Source organism: Aquarana catesbeiana, linkage group LG03 (genome assembly GCF_042186555.1).
Source record: "Aquarana catesbeiana isolate 2022-GZ linkage group LG03, ASM4218655v1, whole genome shotgun sequence".
In the NCBI taxonomy this organism is placed as follows: domain Eukaryota; kingdom Metazoa; phylum Chordata; class Amphibia; order Anura; family Ranidae; genus Aquarana; species Aquarana catesbeiana.
Window position 1 is genome coordinate 100,226,753 of NC_133326.1, and position 23,699 is coordinate 100,250,451.

Below are 23,699 nucleotides of genomic sequence, written 5' to 3' on the forward strand. Positions count from 1 at the left end.
CCCTCTGCTGTGTGCCTTATCCCCAGTGATCCCTCTGCTGTGTGTGTATCTTATCCCCAGTGATCCCTCTGCTGTGTGTCTTATCCCCAGTGATCCCTCTGCTGTGTGTGTGTCTTATCCCCATTGATCCCTCTGCTGTGTGTCTTATCCCCAGTGATCCCTCTGCTGTGTGTCTTATCCCCAGTGATCCCTCTGCTGTGTATCTTATCCCCAGTGATCCCTCTGTTGTGTGTCTTATCCCCAGTGATCACTCTGCTGTGTGTGTCTTATCCCCGGTGATCCCTCTGCTGTGTGTCTTATCCCCAGTGATCCCTCTGTTGTGTGTGTGTGTCTTATCCCCAGTGATCCCTCTGTTGTGTGTGTGTCTTATCCCCAGTGATCCCTCTGCTGTGTGTGTCTTATCCCCAGTGATCCCTCTGCTGTGTGTGTCTTATCCCCGGTGATCCCTCTGCTGTGTGTGTATCTTATCCCCAGTGATCCCTCTGCTGTGTGTTTGTCTTATCCCCATTGATCCCTCTGCTGTGTGTCTTATCCCCAGTGATCCCTCTGCTGTGTGTCTTATCCCCATTGATCCCTCTGCTGTGTGTGTGTCTTATCCCCATTGATCCCTCTGCTGTGTGCCTTATCCCCAGTGATCCCTCTGCTGTGTGCCTTATCCCCAGTGATCCCTCTGCTGTGTGCCTTATCCCCAGTGATCCCTCTGCTGTGTGTCTTATCCCCAGTGATCCCTCTGCTGTGTGTGTGTCTTATCCCCATTGATCCCTCTGCTGTGTGTGTGTCTTATCCCCATTGATCCCTCTGCTGTGTGCCTTATCCCCAGTGATCCCTCTGCTGTGTGCCTTATCCCCAGTGATCCCTCTGCTGTGTGCCTTATCCCCAGTGATCCCTCTGCTGTGTGTCTTATCCCCAGTGATCCCTCTGCTGTGTGTGTGTCTTATCCCCATTGATCCCTCTGCTGTGTGTGTGTCTTATCCCCATTGATCCCTCTGCTGTGTGCCTTATCCCCAGTGATCCCTCTGCTGTGTGCCTTATCCCCAGTGATCCCTCTGCTGTGTGCCTTATCCCCAGTGATCCCTCTGCTGTGTGCCTTATCCCCAGTGATCCCTCTGCTGTGTGTCTTATCCCCAGTGATCCCTCTGCTGTGTGTGTGTCTTATCCCCATTGATCCCTCTGCTGTGTGCCTTATCCCCAGTGATCCCTCTGCTGTGTGCCTTATCCCCAGTGATCCCTCTGCTGTGTGCCTTATCCCCAGTGATCCCTCTGCTGTGTGTCTTATCCCCATTGATCCCTCTACTGTGTGTCTTATCCCCAGTGACCCCCTCTGCTGCACTGATCATCTAATCATATTAAAGCATAGCACAGACAGCCCCCTTCATCTCTATACATCTACAGGCAGCCCGTTGTCACCTCTCTGCCCCAGGGTGTCAGACCTTCCTGGCAGGGAATCATTGTTCCCAGTGTGACCAGCACTCATTGTCATTGCTGATGAATAAATGAATAGGGAACTGAAGTCTGGTGTGATCCCCCCTTTCTCATGTTGCCTGCCACTTCCCAAGTTGCAAGAAATCCAAGGGGCCAATGGGCTCAGCATAAACAAGGCTGCGATTGGCTGCAGGGGGCAGCTAGCCCCCTGATTGGTCGTCAGGTCTGTCTGGTCGGCAGGCTGTGCCTTCCTTCGCACACCCCAAGCTCTGCAGATCTTGCTCTCGCTGGGAGCCATGGAGGGGAGAGGGTGACTTGTAGACTCATCGAGCCAGGATGTGGCTTCTTGGTGACGTCACTCACAGATGTTCCTGCAGGCCACGCCCCCACGTGGGACTGATTCTCGGTCACATAGTGCAATAGCAGGGAGAGCCCGGCACCTCGCACCGACCATCGCTGAGATCTGGGGGGGGGTGCAGCTGTCAATGTCAGGGGTGCCCCATCTCTCCCTGTCACTCAGATGGATCTATTTTTCTATGCAAGTTGGGCGTGATCTGTATGGACCAAGTGCAATCCGGAGTCAGCTAATCCGGGATCCGATCTGTGTGTGGCGGGGCTGGAGGAGCGAGAAATAGAAAGGAAGACCCAGGAAAAATCCCCCGAGCCTCTTCTATCATGTCCTCCGCGGCTTTCGTGGATCACTTCGCAGCAGAGTGCCTTGTATCGATGTCCAGCCGGGCCATTGTCCACAGTGCTGGGCATGGGGGGCACAGGAGTGAGCCCCCCGCCCCCGGAGACCCTCCACCCGAGGACAAGGCTGGCAAGGAGAACGCCTCCCTCTTCGTGGTGGCCCGGATCCTGGCCGATCTCAACCAACAAGTCCCCGGGGGGCCCACCGAGGAGAAGGGGAGCCCCCCCGAGATCACCCCACCAATACAACCCGAGAGTAGACAAAGGGGGAGACGGGGGGGCAAGAGCAGAGCTGACCCCGAATCACCCCTCAAGAGGCACAAATGTCCTTATCCCGGCTGTGACAAGGTCTACGGCAAGTCCTCCCATCTCAAGGCTCATCTCAGGACACACACAGGTCAGTGCCGGGACACCCCCCACTAAACACGGGGCTATCCCTATATACCGGGGGGGGGATCATTATATACAGGGAGGGGGGCTATCATTATATACAGGGGGGGGCTATCATTATATACAGGGGGGGGCTATCATTATATACAGGGGGGGGGCTATCATTATATACAGGGGGGGCTATCATTATATACAGGGGGGGCTATCATTATATACAGGGGGGGGCTATCATTATATACCGGGGGGGGATCATTATATACAGGGAGGGGGGCTATCATTATATACAGGGGGGGGCTATCCCTATATACCGGGGGGGTATTATTATATACCGGGGGGGCTATCCCTATATACCGGGGGGGGCTATCCCTATATACCGGGGGGGGCTATCCCTATATACCGGGGGGGGGCTATCCCTATATACCGGGGGGGGGCTATCCCTATATACCGGGGGGGGCTATCCCTATATACCGGGGGGGGCTATCCCTATATACCGGGGGGGGCTATCATTATATACAGGGGGGGCTATCCCTATATACTGGGGGGGGCTATCATTATATACAGGGGGGGCTATCCCTATATACTGGGGGGGTATCATTATATACCGGGGGGCTATCCCTATATACCGGGGGGGCTATCCCTATATACCGGGGGGGCTATCCCTATATACCGGGGGGCTATCATATACAGGGGGGGGGCTATCATTATATTCAGGGGGGCTATCATTATATACAGGGGGGGGGCTATCATTATATACAGGGGGGGGCTATCCCTATATACCGGGGGGGTATCATTATATACAGGGGGGGTATCATTATATACAGGGGGGGCTATCATTATATACAGGGGGGGGGCTATCCCTATATACCGGGGGGGTATCATTATATACAGGGGGGGCTATCATTTTATATACAGGGGGGCTATCCCTATATACAGGGGGGGTATCATTATATACAGGGGGGGGCTATCCCTATATACCGGGGGGGGGTATCATTATATACAGGGGGGGGCTATCATATACAGGGGGGGGGCTATCATTATATACAGGGGCATCATTATATACAGGGGGGCTATCATTTATATATAGGGGGCATCATTATATACAGGGGGGCTATCATTATATACAGGGACAGGGCTATCATTATATACGGGGGGGGGGGGGAATCATTATACACAGGGAGGGGGGCTATCATTATATACAGGGAGGGCTATCCCCATATACAGGGGGGTGCTATCCCCATATACGGGGGGGGGGCTATCCCCATATACAGGGGGCTAATATTATATACAGGGTGGGGGCTATCATCATATATGGGGGGGCTATCCCCATTTACAGGGGGCTAATATTATATACAGGGGGGCTATCATATATGGGGGCTATCCTCACACACAGAGGGGGGCTATCATATACAGGGGGGCTATCATATACAGGGGGGCTATCCCCATCATTATTATATACAGGGGGCTATCCTCCTCATCATTATTATATACAGGGGGCTGTCCTCCTCATCATTATTATATACAGGGGGCTGTCCTCCTCATCATTATTATATACAGGGGGCTGTCCTCCTCATCATTATTATATACAGGGGGCTGTCCTCCTCATCATTATTATATACAGGGGGCTGTCCTCCTCATCATTATTATATACAGGGGGCTGTCCTCCTCATCATTATTATATACAGGGGGCTGTCCTCCTCATTATTATATACAGGGGGCTGTCCTCCTCATCATTATTATATACAGGGGGATATGCTCCCCCCATTCCATACAATGAACATACCTCTGAGCTATGCAACTCACGGGACTATCTTCATCAGTATATACACGGGACTATCCTCATCAGTATATACACGGGACTATCCTCATCAGTATATACACGGGACTATCCTCATCAGTATATACACGGGACTATCCTCATCAGTATATACACGGGACTATCCTCATCAGTATATACACGGGACTATCCTCATCAGTATATACACGGGACTATCCTCATCAGTATATACACGGGACTATCCTCATCAGTATATACACGGGACTATCCTCATCAGTATATACACGGGACTATCCTCATCAGTATATACACGGGACTGTCCTCATCAGTATATACACGGGACTGTCCTCATCACTATATACACGGGACTGTCCTCATCACTATATACACGGGACTGTCCTCATCACTATATACACGGGACTGTCCTCATCACTATATACACGGGACTGTCCTCATTAAGATGTATACATACAGGACTATCATTATATAGACTGTAGTGTCCTCTGGGTTATGCCCCCCAGTCCATCCACTGTACATGTACTGAGCCATGCGGCACACCTGCCTATCCTCATGACATACACGAGGTTTTGCTCCCCATTACATGACATAGACAACCATGCGGCACACCTGCCTATCCTCATGACATAGACTGAGCCATGCGGCACACCTGCCTATCCTCATGACATACACGAGGTTTTGCTCCCCATTACATGACATAGACAACCATGCGGCACACCTGCCTATCCTCATGACATAGACTGAGCCATGCGGCACACCTGCCTATCCTCATGACATAGACTGAGCCATGCGGTACACCAGGCTGTGCTCTTTCATCAATGCATAGACTGTATATACCGTCCTACTCCTATAGACAAAGAATCAGCCAGAGCAAGACTGATCACACCCCCTCCCCCTCCTCTGCCAGGCAGGTGTGATCTCAGGCATTGATGGGGGGATCTAGTGCAGACACCTGATTTGGGGGGGTGTGCAGGCTCCTCCGAGCAAAGGGTGCAGTGATTGGGGAACGGGGTGGGGGGTGACTTGGGGGAATTAATGTAGGTAAGTGGGGTGGGTGCAGTGCCTTGGGGGATTCAGATGACTTGGGTGGGTGTAATGATTGGGATGGGGGCAGTGTGTTGGGGGGACTCAGTGACATGGCTGGGTGCAATTACAGGGGTGTGTGCAATGATTGGGGTGTGTTGGGTGGGCAATGACTGGGAGGGACTCTGTGAGTGGGGTGTGTGCAGGGTCTTGGGGGATTCAATGACTGGGGTGGGGGCAATGAGTGGGATTCTGTGACATGGCTGGGTGGAATTACTGGGCAAATTCAGCGACTGGAGTGGGTGGGGTGTATACAATCACTGGGGGGGGGCTCAGTGTGTGGGGTGTATACAATCACTGGGGGGGGGGGGGGCTCAGTGTGTGGGGTGTATACAATCACTGGGGGGGGGCTCAGTGTGTGGGGTGTATATAATCACTGGGGGGGGGGGGCTCAGTGTGTGGGGTGTATACAATCACTGGGGGGGGGGGCTCAGTGTGTGGGGTGTATATAATCACTGGGGGGGGGCTCAGTGTGTGGGGTGTATATAATCACTGGGGGGGGGGGCTCAGTGTGTGGGGTGTATACAATCACTGGGGGGGGGGATCAGTGTGTGGGGTGTATACAATCACTGGGGGGGGGGCTCAGTGTGTGGGGTGTATACAATCACTGGGGGGGAGGGCTCAGTGTGTGGGGTGTATACAATCACTGGGGGGGGGGGGCTCAGTGTGTGGGGTGTATATAATCACTGGGGGGGGGGATCAGTGTGTGGGGTGTATACAATCACTGGGGGGGGGCTCAGTGTGTGGGGTGTATACAATCACTGGGGGGGGGCTCAGTGTGTGGGGTGTATACAATCACTGGGGGGGGGCTCAGTGTGTGGGGTGTATACAATCACTGGGGGGGGGGGCTCAGTGTGTGGGGTGTATACAATCACTGGGGGGGGGGGCTCAGTGTGTGGGGTGTATACAATCACTGGGGGGGGCTCAGTGTGTGGGGTGTATACAATCACTGGGGGGGGGGCTCAGTGTGTGGGGTGTATACAATCACTGGGGGGGGGATCAGTGTGTGGGGTGTATACAATCACTGGGGGGGGGGGATCAGTGTGTGGGGTGTATACAATCACTGGGGGGGGGGGATCAGTGTGTGGGGTGTATACAATCACTGGGGGGGGGATCAGTGTGTGGGGTGTATACAATCACTGGGGGGGGGCTCAGTGTGTGGGGTGTATACAATCACTGGGGGGGGGGGGCTCAGTGTGTGGGGTGTATACAATCACTGGGGGGGGGCTCAGTGTGTGGGGTGTATACAGTCACTGGGGGGGGGGCTCAGTGTGTGGGGTGTATACAATCACTGGGGGGGGGGCTCAGTGTGTGGGGTGTATACAATCACTGGGGGGGGGCTCAGTGTGTGGGGTGTATACAATCACTGGGGGGGGGCTCAGTGTGTGGGGTGTATACAATCACTGGGGGGGGGGCTCAGTGTGTGGGGTGTATACAATCACTGGGGGGGGGGCTCAGTGTGTGGGGTGTATACAATCACTGGGGGGGGGGGGCTCAGTGTGTGGGGTGTATACAATCACTGGGGGGGGGGGGCTCAGTGTGTGGGGTGTATACAATCACTGGGGGGGGGGGGCTCAGTGTGTGGGGTGTATACAATCACTGGGGGGGGGGGCTCAGTGTGTGGGGTGTATACAATCACTGGGGGGGGGGCTCAGTGTGTGGGGTGTATACAATCACTGGGGGGGGGGCTCAGTGTGTGGGGTGTATACAATCACTGGGGGGGGGGGCTCAGTGTGTGGGGTGTATACAATCACTGGGGGGGGGGCTCAGTGTGTGGGGTGTATACAATCACTGGGGGGGGGATCAGTGTGTGGGGTGTATACAATCACTGGGGGGGGGGGGATCAGTGTGTGGGGTGTATACAATCACTGGGGGGGGGCTCAGTGTGTGGGGTGTATACAATCACTGGGGGGGGGGATCAGTGTGTGGGGTGTATACAATCACTGGGGGGGGGGATCAGTGTGTGGGGTGTATACAATCACTGGGGGGGGGCTCAGTGTGTGGGGTGTATACAATCACTGGGGGGGGGGATCAGTGTGTGGGGTGTATACAATCACTGGGGGGGGGGGCTCAGTGTGTGGGGTGTATACAATCACTGGGGGGGGGGGCTCAGTGTGTGGGGTGTATACAATCACTGGGGGGGGGGCTCAGTGTGTGGGGTGTATACAATCACTGGGGGGGGGGGCTCAGTGTGTGGGGTGTATACAATCACTGGGGGGGGGCTCAGTGTGTGGGGTGTATACAATCACTGGGGGGGGCTCAGTGTGTGGGGTGTATACAATCACTGGGGGGGGGGATCAGTGTGTGGGGTGTATACAATCACTGGGGGGGGGGGATCAGTGTGTGGGGTGTATACAATCACTGGGGGGGGGCTCAGTGTGTGGGGTGTATACAATCACTGGGGGGGGGGATCAGTGTGTGGGGTGTATACAATCACTGGGGGGGGGGATCAGTGTGTGGGGTGTATACAATCACTGGGGGGGGGCTCAGTGTGTGGGGTGTATACAATCACTGGGGGGGGGGATCAGTGTGTGGGGTGTATACAATCACTGGGGGGGGGGGCTCAGTGTGTGGGGTGTATGCAATCACTGGGGGGGGGGGGCTCAGTGTGTGGGGTGTATACAATCACTGGGGGGGGGGGGCTCAGTGTGTGGGGTGTATACAATCACTGGGGGGGGGGCTCAGTGTGTGGGGTGTATACAATCACTGGGGGGGGGGCTCAGTGTGTGGGGTGTATACAATCACTGGGGGGGGGGATCAGTGTGTGGGGTGTATACAATCACTGGGGGGGGGGGGGATCAGTGTGTGGGGTGTATACAATCACTGGGGGAGGGGGGGGCTCAGTGTATTCAGTGGCTGGGTGAAATTACTGAGGGGGGTGCAATGATTGGGGGGATTCAGTGACATGTCTGGGTGCAGTGTCTTGGGGGGGTTGTGCAGGTCCCCCGATGATGGGTGTCACAGACGGTTGATCCTGTGTAGGGTGTCGGTGGGCGTGTCCGGTGACATTAGTAATACATAGCTGGCTGTAGAAGTTGATGAGCCGGTGGGAGGAGCCGGGTGGGTGGGGGCCCGAGCCCACCTCAGATGACCTCTGTGTGTGATGTCCGCTCGCTGTGTGTAGGGGGAGGATTGCGGGGGTCCCGCTGTCGGAGGATCCCCCGGCTCCCACACACATGGACACACCGGGGATGACAGCACATAACATTACACAAAAACCTTTCCGAGCTCTTTGTTATAGCCGACACGCCCCTCTCTGCCACACCCACACCCTGGCATGCTCCTCCTTCCCGACACGCCCACTCCACTCTAGACAGGCTCACCCCCCACCAGTCACACGACCTCGCCCTGTGCAGGGCAGCCCACTCTTCTGGCCAGCAACAGACATCACTAACGGATCGCAGACTGATCTGTGTGTGACAGCTGCCCTGCCTCCCCCATAGTAGAGAGCAGGGCCAGGTACACAGGTCATTGTGTCACCTGTGCTGCTCGGAGGCACTACAGCAATTCTCACACTGATCAGTAGAGATAAAGTATGTGTACTGATGTATTTATGTTGGGTTGTAAGGCTCACTACACACATTACAATCTGATCTACTATCAACTGTAATGTAAGGCCTGATTTAATTAAATACGCATGATATCAGTTTTTTTCAGGTTCGTTCTTATATAGAGTTTTGGTAACTGAAGGAGATTGTACAACCAGAGTGCATGGTGTATGGCCAGATAATACATATTACAGTGGTCAATGTATTGAAATCCCACGGGTGTCATGGTGTGGCTGCACTCCATTGTACTTGAGATAATATCTGATGATCTCGGAGGATCTGTATGATGTAATCATTTCTATAGGAGGGGGACATATGGAAGTGGTTTTGTTATTACTGTCAGATCTGACTACACACCAAAACATAACAAAGATTCCATTCGCAGCACTTACAAATAATTGAATTAAGATAAATACTTATGGAGGTCCCAGGACACTGAAAAACGAGCGAAGAACTGAAATCCAGGGTGGGGGTGGGGACCTTAAATAACCGAGCAGGCATTCCATAGTGAAATACAAGTGGCCTTTATTCTGGGGTCTTGTACAGGAACGTGGAATCATTTACTGATGTTTATACTCAGGAGTGTTATGACAGATCCTGATTCAGGCCTCATGTACTCCGGACGTTTCTCTAACTCTCCTGGACGCCTTTCTTCCTGGCTGCTGTGTTTTGTCAGGAAAAAACGTGTAATGCGTTTAGACACGTCAAGCACTTGGGCATTCATTCAGTTCTTTGGCCAAAATAATCATTTATTCTGGCCCTTTGAAATGAATTAATGCTTAATTGCTAAACACACCTTTAGACCCGTTAACATGCGTTTACACGTGTTTCCATGCATGTTTGTGCCAAGTGCCGCTGTTCCTGGACACACTGGCTGTGGGTTCTTATTCTGCCTCTAAACACCGGTGAGTTCCTGGACACATAGGATAACATGAAGGTGTTTTAGAGGCAGAAAAAACCCTCCCAGACGCCCCTAAGAGCAGCATCAAAAACGTCCTGTGTGCGCAAGGCCTTATGTTCTGTAAAGTCTTTGACCCCCTTTCACACTGAGGCGGTTTTCAGACGTTTTAGCGCTAGAAATGGCGCCTGTAAAGCACCCTGAAAACCGCCTCCCATTCATTTCAGTGTGACTTTTCACACTGCGCTTACCGGATGTTAGGTAAAGTCCCGCAAGCAGCATCTTTGGGGCCATTTGGGAGCGCTGTATTTAGCGCTCCCAAAATCCCCGGCCCATTGAAATGAATGGGCAGTGCTTCCAATTATTCCTTCCTTCCTTATTTGAGGTTAAAAGCGCCCCACTAGCGGTCAAAAAGAGCCGCTTAAACAGCGCTAAAGCACCTCTAAAACGAGCGGCCCTTTAGGGCTAATGTGGCCGCGGCCACAGAGTGAAAGGGGTCTTTGTGTATACACAGATATGGCCTCTTCCACATGGAGCCGAGTCTGGGAGCAGAGCCATCTGAATGGGTTGAAATCGCACTGCACCGCACTAAAAGTAGTGCATATGTTACTTTAAAAAACGCACTGCAACCGGATTGCATGGTACTTCTATATCATCCGATCTGTTGCAGGCAACTTGCTCATCCATGTCTTTATGGACCTTGCTTTGTACACTGGTCCAGATAATTTGGTGGAGGGGGGATTATGGTGTGGGGTTGTTTTTCAGGGGTTGAGCTTGGCCCCTTAGTTCCAGTGAAGGGAACTCTTAAGACACAAGCATACTAAACCATTTTGGACAATTTTATGCTCCCAATTTTGTGGGAACAGTTTGGGGATGGCCCCTTCTTGTTTCAACATGACTGCACACCAGGGCACAAAGCAAGGTCCATAAAGACATGGATGAGCTAGTTTGGGGTGGAGGAACTTAACTAGCCTGCACAGAATCCTGACCTCAACCCGATAGAACACCTTTGGGATGAAATAGTGTGGAGACTGCGAGACAGGCCTTCTCGTCCACATCAGTGCCTGACCTCACAAATGCGCTTCTGGAACAATGGTTAACATTCCCATAGACACACTCCTAAAGCTTGTGGACAGCCTTCCCAGAAGAGTTGAAGCTCTTATAGCTGCAAAGGGTGGGCCAACTCAATATTGAACCCTACGGACTAAGGCCTTGAAGGCCTCACGCACACTGGATGTTAAAATAACATTATAAAAATGTCAGTGGCTGTGCAGTGAGTTTTTCAACATTTTGCAATAGCGTTTATCAGCGTTTTTTAGCGTTTTTCAGTGTTAGCTTTTTTTTTTTTTTTTCAGTGGATCAAAAACGTTAAAAAACCGCTGGTGAGAGGCGTTTTTGAGCATTTATCGACGTTTATCAGCATTAGAGCATTTTTACAGCTGAAAAACGTCTCTCAGAACCCACTAGTTTTGTTTTGTTTTTTACTGCTCAACAATGCCCCTACCCAAAACTGCTGATAACAGCCTATGTGTGGATGGACACATAGGATAACATGATCGAGAGTTTAATGACTGTAGAAAAAAATGTCTACTGGCAAAAACAGCTGCTGTAAAAACATCCAGTGTGCATGAGGCCGAAAGTTCATGTGCATGTAAAGGCAGGTGTCCCAATACTTTTGGTAATATAGTGTATGTTAAGTGTAGCAAAAGCTGGAGTTCAACTTTAAAGTGGACCTTATTTATTTATCAATTACAGGTATTTATAAGGTGCTGATAATTTACACAGCACTTTATATACTGTAAGTTCACATTGGTCCCTGCTCTCCAAGAGCTTACAATCTACGTACATGAAACAGAAACCTGCACAGATGTCTCTAAAAACGCCCCCGAAGTCGGGACTGACATGTGGGATTGAAATCGTGTGAGTTCAGCTGAACTCGCACGATTTAATTCCCGCTGCCAGGGTGAACCTAGGCTAAAGATATTAGATGCTTCTTAATATGAGTAATTTATTAGTCACAAAATAGTTGATACAGAATCCACAAAGAACTAACGCGTTTCGGCTGAAACCTTCCTCATAGCTTGTAGCATGATGCCATTGTGCACTTTTATTTATTACATTCAGTACATTGCCATAGTACATTGAAGTTTTATGTTTTTGTTGGGATTGCGCAAGAGGGAACTCTATACAAGATCTGAGTCTTTGGTGTGTTCTGTTCAAGATAACGTAGGAAGACAGACTGTACTAATATGAACGCTTTATGGGTGACCCACCCACACCTTATAATCAGGGGCACCATGCTACGTTCCAATGACAGTGTGATCTCAGCACACTCCCTCCATCCTCATTCATGCCACTGCTTTGGACCCACATCATCGTCCGACCCTTACCACCATATGTTGTAAGATGTTGGTAGATTTATGTGGGATTTTATAATATTATTATTATATATATATATTGTATACACATACAGTACAAGATTGACCAGGCCAGGAAGGGGTGAGTGAAATAGGCCACGTTGGTATCTGTTAATCTAATTACACATATCAACGGGGACTTGTTGATATGCAAGAATACAGATTAGGGATATAGGCATTCCAGGGCAAGTCCATTCTACACATAAAAAGGGTGTTAAGGTGGTATCTGTTTATTTCTAATTACACATATCAAATAGGGGACAGATAGTGACTCTGGGCTATGTTAATGTTAATATGCAAGAATGCAAATTAGGGCATAGTTACATAGTAAGGTTGAATAAAGACACCAGCCCATCCAGTTCAACCTGAGTGATTGTGGGTGCGTGTCTACAATTGTCCCTAACCCTGTACATTGCACACTCACATAGGTCCCTTCCCTCAATCCAAGGTCCCCATTCATATACTAGAGCCAATTTTGGACAGAAGCCAATTAACCTACCAGCATGTCTTTGGAGTGTGGGAGGAAACCGGAGTGCCCGGAGGAAACCCACGCAGACACAGGGAGAACATGCAAACTCCAGGCAGGTAGTGTCATGGTTGGGATTCGAACCAGCGACCCTTTTTACTGCTTGGCAAGAGTGCCACCCACTACACCACTGTGCCACCCTAGGGCAGTTTATGACATCAGCTGACTATAACCTTGCGTTCAGTCTATTCTGTCTCTGTGTGATTATGAAGGAACAGGTCTAGAAAACATGGGACTCTGAAGGCTAGTATTCGTTTACTCTGTTGGATTTTGTCATCTGTTGCAAGACTTTGTTTTGTGTTGGAAGTCAATAAAGTGCATCTCTCTGGAAGAATTGGGTTGCTGCAGAAGATTATAATAACGACTAATTAATTATCTACCCACTATACGATATATCACTACACCATACCTCTCTAATTGTTGTCCTATCTCCCTCCCACAGCAAAGTTTCATCAACTCTGAAACTACATAGCCTCTGCCATAACCTTTAGGCTCGGTTCACACATGGGCGGCACGACTTGCAGGTCGCCTCAGCGAGGCGACCTGCAAACGACTGCCGGGGCGACTTGCGAGACGACTTCTGCATAGAAGTCTATGCAAGTCGCCCCAAGTCGCCCCCAAAGTAATACAGGAACCTTTTTCTAAGTCGGAGCGACTTGCGTCGCTCCGATTAGAACGGTTCCATAGCACAGAACGGGAGGCGACTTGTCAGGCGACTAGGTCGCCTGACAAGTCGCCCCAGTGTGAACCGAGCCTAATGCTGCCCAAGGTGGTCATGTTTGCAACTCCCCCCACCGGGGGCCAAAGAAGGGATGTCTGATAGGTGCAGTGGCCAGGCAGAGCTGAGGTGCACTGAGAACAGGGAGGTTAATTTACTAAAGGCAAATCCACTGTGCACTGCTAATTCACTTGGAAGTGAAGTCGTTGTAGATCTGAGGGGAACAACTGAAATGAGGGGAAGCTCTGCTGATTTCTATTTTCCAATCATGTACAAGCAAAAATGCTGTTTTTTAATTTCCTTGCATGTCCCTATCAGATATACAGCGAATGCACTTCCAAGCGCATTAGCAGTGCACTTGTAGTGCAAAGTGGATTTGCCTTTAGTAAATAAACCCCACTGTGTCCTTATTGCCCTCACCCACCATACCACCATAGGGGGCACCTCAGTTTGTCCCATTGGGGGCACCGTCCTGACAACAGCCTTGTCTGATTAATAGAGAAGAGTAAGAACCTCCTTCAGATCGAATTGCCAAGGAAAGCCTTCCTGGGGAGATCTCCCTTCATTTACTCTACCAGTGGCCTCATTGTCCTCAGGGACAGGAAGTGAGGGAAAGCTCTCCAACGTGGCCACAGAGTGGAGTAAAAATAGAAAAAGATGCTCTTTCCTAAAAATAAACAAAAAAGAAAACATTGGAGATACATTTTTAACTTTTTAAAGTGTATCATCTTTTTTTTTTCCTTTTTTTTTTTTTTTTTATGAAAGAGATACGCTTGATGTAACACATCTTATCAAAATGTGTTAAAGTGGTAATTAACCCCAAAACTATCATGTAATATATTGCAGTTTACCAATTCTTAAATTAGGTGGCTGCATTCGTTTTCCTTTTAAGGCCCCTTTCGCGCTGGCTTTTCAAACAGATCCGCCTGTCAGTTTTTGCAGACTGACCTGATCAGACGCTCCATTCTATCACGGATCGATTCCCCTCCCCCCCCCCAGGGAGTGAGCGAAGTCCATCAAACAGACAAGCCCATATGAAAGGGGCCTAGAGCTTTTCTTTATTTATTCTTACGTGGAGATTCTGCCAGTAACACGCTTCCTGTCTTAGAGTGTCTCCACTCTAGATGGAGGAGCAATGGAGATACCTTTGGACAGCAGTATTATCAGCTTGGGGAGAGGGTAGTGTTTAGATGTAGTAGCAGCTGTAGATGGACTTGACTAACAAATTGAAGCCAAACCCCAGCTAACACTTTTTAAAGAGGAGTTCCAGTCTGTCAAAGAAAAATTAAAAGCCAGCAGCTACAAAATGTATCAATTGGGTGTTAGGGCTCTTTCACACGGGGCGGATCAGTGATGATCCGCCCCGTGAACACCCGCTTGCTCAGCGGGGATCGCTACGCCGATCCCCGCTGAGCAGGAAGATGACAGGTCCATCGCTGCACACTGTGCAGCGACGGACCTGTCAGAACGCCGCTCTCCCCTGTGGGGGATCGGATGATGACGAACCGTAGTGCCCGCCATCACCCGATCCGATCCGAAAACGGATGGGAAAAGTAGGGTTTTCCTCCGTTACACTTTTCGGGTCGGATGTCAGCGGACATGTCACCGCTGACATCCGACGCTCCCTAGGAATACATGTCTGTCCATTTTTCATCCGAAAACGGAAGGATGAAAAACGGACATACGGATCCCTCGTGTGAAAGAGGCCTTACACATTACATTATATTATATGTTCATTTTATAAAAAAAAAAACATTAAAAATGTTTTTTTCATGTTGCCGAGGTATCAGCAGTGGTAGATTTTTATATTAATGTGTTTAAGCTGATCACATTTTGTTATTTGAATTTAGGCACAGGTTGAATTAGCGCACCATTTTTTGAGTATTTACAATAAATTTTGGTGTGAGATCACTATCCAATGGTGCAGCTGTTCTAGTTTTGCACTAATTCAGGAAGTTATTAAATTATTACTTACATAGCAGTGCACAAGTATCTCATACTCCTCTACAATACAATACAGTGGAATCTCAGTTAACGAGTAACGAGCAACTTTTTAAAAAAAATCCTGACTCGGTTTGCTAGTAGGGATGCACCGAAATTTCGTCCGCCGAAAATGGCCTTTTCGGCAAATTGCCAAAAGAGAAATCGTGCCGAAAATGGGGCGGGGGCCCCGCCCCTGGTGCCGCCCATTATGGGGATGTCGTCAGGACCGATCCTAGGCGGGTGCAGTTCACCCGGGCGCCACAGAGTGCTCCCCTCCATCCTCCTCCTCCTCTCCTTGTCCGTGTCAAGAGGCGGCTCTCCCCGCCAGTCGCCGCCGCCATGTTTCCCAAGCCCGTCCGCCTCCCTCCTCCTGTCAGAGGAGGAGAGCAAAGCAACCGGAGATCGGAGCAGCTGTCTCTGTGTGGAGAGAGACTAGCCGCACAGTGACGTCGCTGAGGGGGTGGTCCGTGCCTGCAGTGACATGTTCTCCTCCTCCTCTCTGTCTTAACTCCTGCCTGCTGCAATCAGCTGTGATCTGTTCTCCCATCTGTTTTTATGTACCGTTATGGAGGAGGGGGATTGGTTTGTCCTGGGGGGTCTGTACTAATGGAGGGGAGGGTTTGTCCTGGGGGGTCTGTACTAATTGAGGGGGCCGGGGGGGTTTCCTGAATGAATGAATGAATGAATGAATGATTTATAAAGCGCTGCAAATGCGAACTGAATCGCCTCAAGGCGCTGGATGCATTCTCTGATGTCAGCTTCTCAGAAAAAGGAAGGTCTTTAGTTTTTTTCTGGGGGGTCTGTACTAATGGAGGGGGGGTTTGTCCTGGGGGGGTCTGTACTAATGGAGGAGGGTGGTTTGTCCTGGGGGGGTATCGCTGGGTCAGGTGAGAGGGCCGATCGGCCATTATCTACTAATGTCCATATAAGCTGCAGTCTCTGATCATCTCCTGTACTATGTCTGCAGTCTCTGATCATCTCCTGTACTATGTCTGCAGTCTCTGATCATCTCCTGTATTATGTCTGCAGTCTCTGATCATCTCCTGTACCATGTCCCCAGTCTCTGACAATCTGCTGTACCATGTCCTCAGTCTCTGACCATCTCCTGTACCATGTCCCCAGTCTCTGACCATGTCCCCAGTCTCTGACCATCTCCTGTACCATGTCCCCAGTCTCTGACCATGTCCCCAGTCTCTGACCATCTCCTGTACCATGTCCCCAGTCTCTGACCATCTCCTGTACCATGTCCCCAGTCTCTGACCATCTCCTGTACCATGTCCCCAGTCTCTGACCACCTACTGTACCATGTCCCCAGTCTCTGACCACCTCCTGTACCACGTCCCCAGTCTCTGACCATCTCCTGTATAAAAATATTTTTTAAAAACAGTAATTTTCGGTTTCGGTTTTCGGCCTAGTGTATTTTTCATTTTCGGTATCTGTCTTGGCAGCAAAAAACCCATTCGGTGCACCCCTATTTGTGAGTGTTGTCTCGCAAAACAAGCAGAATTCAATCTAATGTGGTATGCAGTACCGTATTTGGCCAGAGGTACGGGGGTGCCGGTGACACTTGGATAGGTTTGGAGCCGTTCGGAAATACTCCGTTCCCGAGCCTTTCCGAGGGTTTCCGAGTTCAGCTGAGCTGACCCAGAGTATTTCTGAGGCTCTCCGGCGCCCCCCCCCACCTCTGGCCATATGCGGTATTGCATGCAGTAGAACTCAATGCGGAACAAATTCTCTTAGTTTCCATTGACTTCTATGGGGAAACTCGCTTTGATATGCGAGTGCTTTGGATTACAAGCATTCTCCTGGAACGGATTATGCTCGTAATCCAAGGTTCCACTGTATATGCCTTATTTGTTTTTTGGTTTAATCCACTCGCTGCCAGGTCCTTATGTCGTACAAACCTGACAGCGGGGCAAGGGGGGGGGGATTTACACACATTTCCAATGGTTGTGTCTGTGTAAATCTGACAAGCGTGCTGCCTGTTGGATGAAAGTAGTCCTGTGCCTCCGGTTATGCTGCATTCATTTTTCACCTTCTGGTAACAACATGCCCCCACCATGCATCTCGGGCTCCGCTTGCTCATCTGAGGGCCCCAGACCAACATAGCAGGCGCCGCTGGGTAGAGGGAAGGGAGCATGTCCTCTTTCCTCCCCTGCTTATTTCTGACCCGGAATGTGAAGTGTTTGACGTCACTTCTGGGTCCCTCTGTAAGTGTCTCCAGCTAACATGGCTGGGAAAGAATGTATTGCAATGCGATTTACTTTGCATTACATTAAGTGGAGCACAGGGGAGACATTGAGGGTCTTTTATACTCTCAATGTCTCTTCAAAGAGAACGTGTCACCAAAAAAAAAAATCATCGTCCCATATGTGATGGGAAAAAAAAATTAAATTGTAAAAAATTAAAGTTACACCCAAACACATAATATCCCTCCTCCTCAAAACATTTTTGAGGCCCCTACCCCCACATAAACGCACATATGAACCTAAATGCATGAGTTGGGGGCGTGCTTTCAGAAAATATATGTTTGGGGGTTTTATGTAATATTGAAGCCTAAAATAACGTATTAAAGCATGTGTGCGGGGAAAAAAAAAAAAAGCAAAAAAACCGCTCTAGCAGCGAAAGGGTTAAAGTGGTTGTAAACCTCAGACATGAAATATGAACAAAGCATATCCCTCTATAGTGTACTTGTTTCAATTAAAAGTACTAAGTGTCATTTCTGTCTGCTGCTTTGGCCCTCTGCTGTCAGCATGAATCACTTCTGACAAGTTTTCCTGACACCAACTTCGGTGCCCCCTTTTTCTGAACTCTGACAAGCTTTATCAATTCAGCTTTTTTGAACAGATGTAGAGAAGAGAAGACTGCAGATAGACAGATACAACTCATATAGGAGTATTTGTTTTTATCTCTGTGTATCACCTGGGGATAGCCCCTTCTCTGTGTTTAATATATCTTTAATAACTTTTTTTTTTTCTGTGTGTGCTTTGTAATTTTTATATGTACATGGAGATGGTCATGATTTTGTTATATTACATGCACAGGTTCTGCTTCCTTCTTTGCAGTGCTACACAGTGGGTGTGTTGTTCTTCTCACAATGTAAGTCTATCAGTCAGCCACCTCATTGACAACGAAACCCTCATCCTCGGTGGCTGATACCTTTTTTCCAAGCTAGAGATGGAGCTACTGCACTGAATCACTAAGTGCTTCCTCTAGTGACAAATCTGTGTATTTATCACAGTAAAAAAAGAGAGGAGCATGACTGTAAAAGCATAAGACCTCATTCACATGGGCTTACCATAGCATTCACGTGTGCGAAGGGCCACAATTGACCGCACGGGGATGCACAGGTGTTCCATGCAGGCAGTCCCATTCATTTAAATGGGGGTGCAGTGGCTGCACTAACACAGCCGCTGCTCCCAATTTGACAACCATGCGTGTGGGTGCACAGACTTGAACGTAGACAATCTGCATGCAGAGCAATGCACCCACATGAATGTCAAATTTGCAGCAGCGGCCGTGTCAGTGTAGTCACCGCATCCCAATGGACATAAATGGGATTGGACTGCCTGCATAGGAATGTACGGAACACCTGTGCATCCCTGTGTGGGCAAACACGGCCCTCACATTTTCCCCCCTTTGTACAAGGCCTACTCGCACGGGTGTACGCTGTAGTATGCTTGTGTAAATGAGACATTCTTGCAGGGGTGTACGCTGTAGTATGCCCGTGTGAATAAGGCCTACTCGCACAGGTGTACACTGTAGTATGCTTGTGTGAATGAGGTATTCTTGCGCTAGTGTATGTTGTAGTATGCCCGTGTGAATGAGGCCTACACGTACTAATGTACACTGTAGTATGCCCGTGTGAATGATGCCTACTCACACTAGTGTACGCTGTAGTATGCCCGTTTGAATGATGCCTACTCACACTAGTGTACACTGTAGTATGCCTCATGTGAATGATGCCTACTCACACTAGTGTACACTGTAGTATGCCTCATGTGAATGATGCCTACTCACACTAGTGTACGCTGTAGTATGCCTCATGTGAATGATGCCTACTCACACTAGTGTACTCTGTAGTATGCCTCATGTGAATGATGCCTACTCACACTAGTGTACGCTGTAGTATGCCTCATGTGAATGATGCCTACTCACACTAGTGTACACCGTAGTATGCCTCATGTGAATGATGCCTACTCACACTAGTGTACACTGTAGTATGCCTCATGTGAATGATGCCTACTCGCACTAGTGTACACTGTAGTATGCCCATGTGAATGATGCCTACTCGCACTAGTGTACACTGTAGTATGCCCATGTGAATGATGCCTACTCACACTAGTGTACACTGTAGTATGCCAGTGTGAATGGTGCCTACTCACACTAGTGTATGATGTAGTATGCCCAGTTGAATGATGCTTACTCACACTAGTGTATGCTGTAGTATGCCCATGTGAATGGTGCCTACTCGCACTAGTGTACGCTGTAGTATGCCCGTGTGGTAAACGCTACATTAATAATAAAATATATATGTGCTGACTTAAATAAGACTGCTATATTTATATAACTTTTTCTTTGTGGGGCCGAAACAGCTTTTTTTTTCTGGCTTCACATATTGTGACCAATGCAGTGTGTTTAGAGTGTGGTTGTTATGTGTTGTTTCGCTTTGCATATTGGTTTATGGAGTGAAAGTTTTATGTGGTAGCAGAGTTATGCTTTGCTGTGCAGTGCGTACCGAGGCATCAATACATCTTTTATAGTCCGGTCATCACATAAAAACGCGGCTAACATTATGTCAGACTTAGTTCATCCCGGCGACCTCACACAGTGCACTGGCATGCCTAGGTGGAACCTCACTAAAAGGAATTCTGTTTGCTTGGTTTATACTGTTGTCCAACCCAACTTCCAGACTTCCCAAATGGTGCAAAAATAGAGTTTGAATCTAGCGTAGTTAATGAAGGTGACTTCAACAAGAAAATAGCTCTATATTTGGCCTAAATACGACTTGGCACATGGCTGCTTGGGGGTGCTGGCCCCACCGACATTAGAATTGTTCAGGCACCACCTTCCCTATTCTCAAATTACTTCGTTCTACCATAGTCAAAATGAAGCAGAACAGGACCGCGCATTGTTGGAAGCTCTAACCTCATTTGATTCTTTTTGTGAAATTCCATTCGCCCGGCTGTACAAAAATAAACAGGATTACAGTACAACAGGCTTATGTAATTCCAGCACGAGTGGCAGGTTAAATACGTTTATTGTATTCGTTCTTTTTTCTGCCGGCAATATAAATCTTGCTGCTTTCTACCAATTTAAGTTTAATGCAAATTTGCAAAGTACCATTGCAACAGTCAGTAATAGCTTGGAGTAATAAATGATGATTTCTTGTTGAATGGTGGGGATTATTGTAAATGCATTCTCAAATTCATGAATTAGCGAGTGCTGGTATTGATTGCCGTCAGCAGTGAATGCCTTCTAGTGAACTCTGCTGAAAGTATACATGTCACTATGATAAAAGGTACTCAGCAGGCTCCAGAATTATGTTGCAGGAACTGAGAGGTGCCTTTACATAAGTTTACTTGCTTTCCTTAGCTTCCCAGGTGCCCTAAAACCAGGAGTGCTACAACAAGCAAGTTTTAATACTTTCTAGTAGTGGCCTGCCCCCTCCACCTCCCACATAGTGCTACTGACCAGTAAGGCCACACATCGTAGTGATAGACCAATAGGAAACATCTACAGGAAAGAGGTGACAGGCCAGAGTTCCAGTTCAAGTACCAGTGAGTGTCAGAAGTCTCAATTCAAAGGTATGCGTTGGCACTGGTCATTGCATTTATTACAGTTTAGGAGCCTGGTTAATGCAAATGCCTTTATGGCATGGACAGGCTTACTTTAAGGGCTTATTCACAATAGGTGATTGGTGCTGCGTTCAGGGCAAGGGGTGGGCAAGAGGGACGGATGCCTCAGGCACAGAACTGACCGGAGTAGTGACAGCGGCATCATTGCTCCTGCTGTCAGCCCAGCACTGGAAGCAGCAAAGTGAGGAGGAGTGATCCGGGAGACGGTGGAGCCTGTGTTGTTTTGAATGCATTTTTTTTTTTTCTTTTTGCTATGCATTTTCGCTGAGGTCTATTATTATTTGCAATACCTGCCACTTCATAGAAAGAGATCCAAATGCCTCTAATGCCCCGTACACACAAGCGGAATTTCCGTTGGAAAAATCTTGGATGATTTTTCAGACGGAATTCTGCTCAAGCTTACCTTGCCACATGGTCACACACAAGTTTTCTGACCTTTCGACCGTCAAGAACACTACGATGAGCCGAGAAAATGAAGTTCAGTGCTTCCGAGCATGCGTCAAATTGTTTCCGAGCATGCGTGTTTTTTTGCACGTCGGAATTGCATACAGACGAACGGAATTTCCGTGAAGAACTTTTTCCGTCTGAAAATTAGAGAACCAGCTCTCAATCTTTTGCTGGCGGAAATTCAGACAGAAAAAGTTGGATGGAGCATACACACGGTCGGAATATCTGACCAAAAGCTCCCATCACACTTTTTTTAACGGAAATTCTGCTTGTGTGTTTATGGGACTTTAGGCTTCATTCACACAGGTAGGAACGGTTTTCCCTGTGTTTTTACTGCCCCTACCCCCCAAACGCCACCTGAACCTAACCTGGGCATGCACCCGCTCAGGGCTGTACGTACCGTCAGCACAATGCTGTGCTTCCTGGGTGCAGTAAAAATTATACAGTATGTTGCATTTGGCAGGCGTCACCGCTACCGAGCACAACTAATGCAGGTCTACAGGCCCACATCACAACCAGCCCACAGCTGAGAGCAATGCAGGTGATTGCGGCACAGTAGTGCATCATTTACAGGGTTAATTCAGGTGGTGGGGAGGAGCCATAATGCCTGTCAAATGCCCCCTTGGAGAGGGATCCAATGCAACCACAGCTACTTAATGCGTTGAAAATGAATTGTTTTTTGTGTCTAGTGGGTTTGGATCTGTCTGCTGTTTGGATGCATTTTTAGAAGTACGGTCAGATGAATCTAAAATGCTCAGGAACCATATTAGTACATACTTACCCTTCAATTACCTAGAGAAGAGTTCTTTTCTTTTGAACCACACAATGTGCTGTATAAAAAAGTGAGGATTACAGTATATTATTATTTGCCTTGGGTGAAAATCCAAAGAAAGTCCAAGGATTCAAACAATAAACTTGGACGCTGAATATATTTGACATGTGGTTTTTGTTCTGTTTTTAGAATGAAATCATATGTTTTATTTCTTCCAATTCTACATCAGCTGTTTTGGAAAAGTGAAAAGGCTTGGCAGAGCCAGGAGAAAAATGAAATCCCTCTCCACATTTAGATACATGTGTTAAAAATAAAATATCATAGGTTGCTCTCTATTATTATTTCTTTTTTTGTGTTTGTCATTTTTTTTTTTTTAACGGTTGTGTTATGTTTGATGAGATCACATGACTTGCCAGATAAAGATCTTGTATTGTTGGGATACAATAAGGGTCATTTGAGTGCAAAACCGTATGCAGACACTTACATCCTGCTCTGCAGACTCAGCAAAGTCCCCATGAGCCTCCATTAGAGTAAAAGCATAAAAAGTTCAACGTCCTTCCTATGCTAGCTGAAATGGAAACGTGATCTCATGTATTTACTGCCACAAAATGTAACAAACATGTATCGACAGTTGGGCGAACGTAGTAGTGCAGAAATGCTAAATATTCATATTGAACCCAGGCAAGCAAAAATATCTTACTTGTATGAAGGTGTGACCAGAAAATAACATATTTTTTTTTTATATATATATATATATATATATATATATATATATATATATATATATATATATATATATATATATATATATATATATATATATATATATATATATAAGAATAACATATTTTTTCCTTTTGCCTACTAATGGTTATACTTTATTGTTGTGTGTGTGTGTGTGTGTGTATGTATGTATGTATATGTGTGTGTATATATATATATATATATATGTGTATATATATATATATATATGTATATGTATCACCGATCAGCCATAAGATTATGCCCATTGACAGGTAAAGTGAATAAAATTGATTACCTCTTTAAAGTGATACTAAAGTCTTGTTTTTTTATCTTTAAAAATAATAAACATGCTATACCTACCTGCTCTGTGCAGTGAATTTGCACAGAGCAGCCCTGATCCTTCTCTTCTCA

General features: G+C 48.1%; 1 protein-coding gene across 1 annotated transcript in view; it reads left to right on the forward strand.

The window, feature by feature from the left end:
- The first annotated feature begins 1,685 nt into the window (after positions 1 to 1,685).
- Positions 1,686 to 23,699, forward strand: part of KLF13 (KLF transcription factor 13) — a 133,044-nt gene continuing 111,030 nt past the window's right edge. The window contains exon 1 of the mRNA XM_073618875.1: positions 1,686 to 2,509. Coding sequence (XP_073474976.1) covers positions 2,098 to 2,509 — 412 coding nt within the window. The 5' untranslated portion in view covers positions 1,686 to 2,097. The remainder of the gene's footprint in view (positions 2,510 to 23,699) is intronic.